Source organism: Trachurus japonicus, chromosome 8 (assembly GCF_045865225.1).
Source record: "Trachurus japonicus isolate A0001 chromosome 8, Traja_1.0".
Lineage (NCBI taxonomy): Eukaryota > Metazoa > Chordata > Actinopteri > Carangiformes > Carangidae > Trachurus > Trachurus japonicus.
Window position 1 is genome coordinate 6,687,775 of NC_140914.1, and position 6,253 is coordinate 6,694,027.

At 44.0% G+C, this 6,253-nt stretch overlaps 1 protein-coding gene across 3 annotated transcripts; it reads left to right on the forward strand.

The window, feature by feature from the left end:
• Positions 1–1,228: 1,228 nt before the first annotated feature.
• On the forward strand, positions 1,229–3,421 carry phospho1 (phosphoethanolamine/phosphocholine phosphatase 1). 3 transcript variants are annotated; one of them, XM_085783465.1, is made up of 3 exons: positions 1,229–1,369; positions 1,850–1,954; positions 2,514–3,421. In XM_085783465.1, the coding sequence occupies exon 3, from the start codon at positions 2,567–2,569 to the stop codon at positions 3,320–3,322; it is 756 nt and encodes a 251-aa protein (XP_085639591.1). In that variant the 5' UTR covers positions 1,229–1,369; positions 1,850–1,954; positions 2,514–2,566; the 3' UTR covers positions 3,323–3,421. The 3 variants fall into 3 exon arrangements, with proteins under 3 accessions (XP_085639591.1, XP_085639593.1, XP_085639590.1); XM_085783467.1 differs by having other exon boundaries at positions 1,269–1,369; positions 1,858–1,954; XM_085783464.1 differs by lacking the exons at positions 1,229–1,369; positions 1,850–1,954 and having other exon boundaries at positions 2,450–3,421.
• Positions 3,422–6,253: the final 2,832 nt, after the last annotated feature.

Consider the following 6,253-nt stretch of genomic DNA (forward strand, 5'->3'; position numbering starts at 1 on the left):
CATTTATTAGGTGTCAGTAAATGATAATGCTCCGCCATTTAATATGCTAAAATGTTGAACTATCCCTTTAACTAAAGCTGAATAATGTGTAAAAGCTTTATTGTATCTTGTAGATCTGTTGTTCCAGCTCAAACAGCCCCATTAACACCGTGTTCCTGACACACTAAGACGTTTTCTGCTGCTGCTCCGCTCCCTCCTGAGTCTCTGCATCACCATAGGTAGTTCTTAGTTTTTAGGTTTTTTTGCACAAATGAGTCACATAATCGTGTAAAGCCAGGTAGCAGCAGCGGAGCAGCAGGCCGAGGGAAAGTGTGGAGTGACTCACTCCATTGATGGTGAGTGGGTGGTCAGGTTCAGGTACAGAGCGAGGCTCACTTCACTTCACCAGCGCGGGAGATAATAACACACCGTCTGCACCATCTCCATTCCCATTTGGGTTTGAAAATAGTCAGCCGCCCCAGCTGTTAGTCATTACGCCGTGTGGTGTAGAAGGAGGGAGGAAGAGGAGGGAGGAGGCCTCTGCTGCTGCCGCGGCTGTCAGCAGGCAGATAAGGGAGAGGAGGGCTTCACGCCGCGTTGTGCAGGCGTGTGTGTGTTTGCTGCTCTGGAAGTGTCTGTGTGCTTCATTAATCACAGTGGATTCACATGTTTTTTGTTTTGTTTTGTTTTTTCTAGCCCAACATGAGCCCCCTGCCACCTCCTTTACTAATGTTTCACTGTAGTTAACAACATTGTTTCACATCTGGAATGATCCATTGCCTCTGATAGTGTATTTTATTGCCAGTCAAGGCCTCACTTTTTTTCCTTTTTTTATTTAATCTTTGCTCTGAAGCCGTGACCTTTGGCCTTTGGAAGAGTCAGTTTGTAGACTTTTATCTAAACGGTGAGAGTTCAACAGGAAGAAACAAAGTGACAACTGATTATCTTTGATGGTGTGTTTTATGTTTTCAGGGGCAGGAAGTCAGATGTTCAGTGATTTCACCTGCTTCTGAACCACAGTGACACTATAGGCTCCAACATACTTTAATGTTAAAGTGGAAAAAAAAAAAAAAAAAAAAAGTTGAAAATACAAAATATTTTATTGAAAGCTCCAAGCACGAAGATCCACACTCTTTTCTTTTTCTCTTTCCTCTCCTCTCCTCTCCTCCCACGGGGCTCCTTCCCTCCCCTTTTGGCTCTTAAGTGTCGTGAACGCGCTCAGTAGGCTGCTATTAAATGGGCGGACTCGTAGGCGCGGTCACGACCGTCACAGCTGCTCCGGTCGTTCCGACGGTCACATAAAGGTGCGCGTCTCACTCCGTCTGGACTTTCAGCCACACCGGATCGGACCAGATCTGCACCAGGGACCGGATCCAGATCCAGAGCACCGGTACCGATACATTCATGATTTTTTCTTTCTTTTTTTTCTGCCTTTAAGCAGTTAAGCCTTTACTGTTTTCCCCGTGTTTGTGTGTAAGAGAGAAAGTAGGTTAGTGTAAGTTTATTTCTGTTTTATACAGATAGCCAGTGTTTAACTCAACTCGAACTGTTCCTCTATGTTTCTAAAATTAATTTAATGTGTCTTTAGCTACATGCAGATCTTTGTCCATAAGAGTCTTATTTTTCCATGTGAAAAGGATTTCCTGAATAATCCCGAACTGCTGTGACTCAGTAACCTACTTCTTGCAGCCTATTCCGGATTAATTAGATTATAACAATAATAATAATTATAATAATAACTTAATAATAAAATAAAGACTTTTAAACATGGTTTAAAAGTCTTTATTTACTTAAAAGTAGAGCGACTGCACGTCAGACGTTGTCTCGTGCAACTCAAAGTATTCCTTCTGTTTTTCTGCACAAAGGAGAGAGAGAGAGAGAAAAAAACATCCGCACCACAGCTGGAAGGCGCCGGTCTGGACCAGGAGAGCACGTGAGGTCTTCCTCTGCTGACATCAACCATTATCCAAATAAGGTACGGTATGCAGATTGTGTTTTAAATGTTTAAGTATTGCTGCTTGGTTTGCTGGCTGGTATAGGAGCAAGTAGAGATCGATACTCCTTCACTCCTCTTCTTCTGTTTCACTCTTCCTCCTCCTCCTCCTCCTTTTCTTCACCTGTTCTAGTTCTTCAGGGAGACACCAGGTGGAGGATGCTGCCTCCTCTGAGCTGAGATGCTGCTTTGCTCTCTTTAGAATGACTCTTGGGCTTCTTTTATTTTCTTGTATGTCTATACTTCTTATCTTAAATCTCTCTTTGGTTGTGTTTTGCCTCCATCCCATTCCCATCACCCCCACCCCACCTCCTCCTCATCTATTTATGCATTAATAGTTCCCATGCAGAAAGCTCCGCGGTAGCCTCACCTTTGCCGTGGCCTGCCAGGCGGCGTGGGATGCTGGAGAGTGGGAGAGTGAGCTTTGGGAGAGATTTGATGCCACTTGACTTGGCAGCAGCAGTAGGAGTTTGTGCCATTAAATAGTCAGTGATGGGAGATTCAATCTTCAACTGCTGTTATCTCCCACCCTACCCCCCAGGAGAGGAGGAACCCCCCCGCAGGACTCAGAGCCGCCGGCGCTCAGACACCACCATGGCCTCCATCTCCTCAGACAAGCGCTTCCTCATCTTCTTTGACTTCGACGAGACCATCGTGGACGAGACCAGCGACGACATGGTGGTGCAGGCGGCGCCGGGGCAGCAGCTCCCGGACTGGCTGAAGGACACCTACCAGCCCGGCCGCTACAACGAGTACATGCAGCGCGTCCTGGGCTACCTGGCGGAGCAGGGGGTCACCGAGAGCGACATCCGCGCCATCATGGAGAAGATCCCGGCCACTCCGGGCATGCTCACCCTCTTCCAGTTCCTGCGCAACCGGCCCCCGCAGGACTTCGAGGTGGTGCTCGTATCCGACGCCAACAGCTTCTTCATCGAGTCGTGGCTGAGGCGCAGCGGGGCGCGTCCGCTCTTCCACCGCATCGTCACCAACCCGGCCACCTTCAACAAGGACGGCCGGCTGGTGATGAGGCCCTTCCACTCCCACGAGTGCCCGCGCTGCCCGGACAACATGTGCAAGCAGGTGGTGGTCAGGGACTACGTGGTGCGCCGGACGCAGGAGCGCGGCCGCCCCTACCAGAGGGTTTTCTACGTGGGAGACGGAGCCAACGACTTCTGCCCGGCCACGGCTCTCGGGCCTCGCGACGTGGCCTTCCCCAGGCGGGACTTCCCCATGCACCGGCTGATCACGGAGACCCACGAGGCCATGCCCGGGGAGTTCAAGGCGGTCACGGTGCCGTGGGTGAGCGCGGAGGAGGTGGTGCAGCGTCTGAGGAAGCTGGTGATGGAGTAGCAGGCGGCAGCAGCAGCAGAGCAGAGGGTCACACACTCAAACTGAGGAGACGATTATTAAAGGGCCAGTTGACAATGTTATAGTCACATTCTCAGGTAGTAGAAAAAAGAAAAAAAAACAGACCCAGGATCTGATGTTAGAGGCAATAAAACAGGTTACTGTCTGTATAGGCTACACTGCAAAAACTCAAAATCTAACCAAGAATATTTGTCTTATTTCTAGTCAAAATGTCATTTCTAGTCAAAACAAAATAAATTATACTCAAAATAAGACTCGTCACATTAAAAATTAGCTTGTTTTTTAGACTCTTTTTACTTCTTTCAAGCATATTTTCACTTGAAATAAGTAGAAAAATCTGATGGTGGAGCAAGTTTTTCTTTCTTATTACAAGCATAAATAAAACTTGCTTTCACTGGCAGATTTTTCTACTTATTGTGAAAGTGAAAATTATCTAAAAAAAAACAAGTTAATTTTTAGGTAATGAGTCTTATTTTAATTGGAAAGAGTTTACTTTTGACTAGAAATTATACATTTTGACAAGAAATAAGACAAATATTCTTGGAAAGATTTTGAGTTTTTGCAGTGTATGTGTGTGTTTGGCCTCAGTCCAGCTCCTCACGTTAGACGGGCCCTGACACTATCAGCAGGTTAATGATTATGGAGACCTGCCACCTCCAGCTAGAACTGAGGAGATCAATAACAAACCAAATGCTCGGCTACAAACAGTATTCAGGTGTAAGGTGAAGAACATCGCTTTAATGTTTGGGGGCATTCGTGTATCAGTGTGGAAATCCCTGTCAGTAGGCTGATAATAACCTTAATAAATAGCAATATTTATATAGATATATATAATATATATAATGGACACTTATCAAGTGACAATTACAAGTGTGTTTTCTTACAAACTGCACTTTTATGTAATATGAAATTACAGTATCAATAAAAGAAATCACTCCGTCATCTGATGGCAGCTGGGATTTCCAAACAAAAAAAAACAAATAGAAGAAAAGCACAAAGTGTTTTGTCGGAAAATAAACTTTGTGACTAATGAAGAAATGCATATGATTTAAAGAGTGTGTGTGTGATTTAAAGAGAGTGTGTTTTGTTTAACATGTTTATTATCTGTCTGTTGTGTCTGTGTTGTGTAGGCCATGCCTACTGATGTAATAAAAAAATAATAATAATGTTAACACCAGCAGGAATAAAGCCATCAACTGAAACTCTGTGTCTGAGTTTATCATCAAACCTCCTCAGCATCAACATCCTCACACACCCCATTCATCATCACATCCCTTAGGTTACGTCTAAGACACACTTTACATAGGCTACCGTATATCATGTGCATTGCAGTGTGTCTTGAACTCCAGTATACTTCGACTATTGGATAGTATACCCATTACAACAGAACATACAAGTATGAACAGGGTACCTACCTATAAAACAGTATACCCACTACAACAAATTAGACTACACCACTGGTGCTTTACAGAAATACATGATACATGATTAAAGGGATAGTTCAACATTTTGGCAAATTGGCCCATTGCCACAATACCTATAGTTTTAGGAGTAGGTTCGTTACTTTTAATTGTCGGTGCAAGCTATTTTTAGAACGGTGGAGCAGAGCCGTGAGCTGCTCAGAGCTACGCTACGGAGGCTAATGGGATTTCTTGGTTTCCCTCATCAAATTCATCAAATACACAATCCAACAACTCCAAAATGCTCTGGTGGACAAGTTGTGACCTGCACATTCACCATGAGATAATAACAGAACGTTACCAGACAGAGTTGTTTTAGAGGTAAATTCATGCAAAACCGCTGACACGCGTTCCCGTCGGGGGCAGTTTTTCAGCAAGCAGTCTCTGTATTTCCCTCTAAAACAACTCTGTCTCATAATGTTCCATTATTATCTCATAGCGTGGTGAATGTGCAGGTCACAACTTGTCCACCAGAGCGTTTTGGAGTTTTTGGATTGTGTAGGCTATTTGATGAGTTTGATGAGGGAAACCAAGAAATCCCATGAGCCTCCGTAGCGTAGCTCTGAGCAGCTCACGGTTCTGCTCCGCTGTTCAAAAAACAGCTTGCACCGACAATTAAAGGTAACGAACCTATAGGGATTATGGCAATGGGTCAATTTGCCAAAATGTTGAACTATCCCTTTAAACAGGCTTTTCAAAATAAAAAAACGAATAAAATATAAACATACTTAGGTTTTCTTCATATTACTTCTGTCGTCTCCTGAATTCAAAATTTCAGTTCCATTAAAATGATATTAAAATAGCCTACATTATTAACATTTATAAATCTTTATATTTTATGAAACACATGGCCCATTCAGCTGAACTCACCAAATCCAGTTACAACTGTCTGATAAGTGAGTCAGCCTGATTTCACTAAATAGAAACTGAACAGTGTTTCAGCTCACCACAAACCTGTCTGCTTTCTGTCAACTGTGAATGTTCATGAGTGTTTAGTGCCACCTGCTGGCCATAATACATAACTGCACACCAGAGAGGAGACAGTTAAAGGAATATTTCAACATTTTGGCAAATTCACCCATTGCCATAATCCCTATAGTCTTAGGGGTTTAGGTTTGTTACCTTTAATTGTCGGTGCAAGCTGTTTGGAGACCGGCCGGGCAGAGGTGCGAGCTGCTCAGCTCACTCCACGTACCGTTATTACTCAACCATTCCACTTCAGACTGGTAGTAATAGATCTCAGGATGACACCCAGAAAAAACCAGGCCAATCTGAAGTGGAATTTCAGAATAAAAGCCCTTTGAATATGAATCTTAATCTAGATACAATACAGTGAAATAGGTTCTAAGGGCTTTTATTCTGAAATGCCACATCAGATTGGCCTGATTTTTTTCTGGGTGTCATCCTGTGGTCGAGTACTATCAGTCTGAAGTGGAACCTCAAGTAGGCCTAA

Bases quoted from the DNA above. Each gene is read 5' to 3' on its own strand.
- phospho1 (XM_085783464.1), top strand. From the start codon at position 2,465: ATGGGAGATTCAATCTTCAACTGCTGTTATCTCCCACCCTACCCCCCA.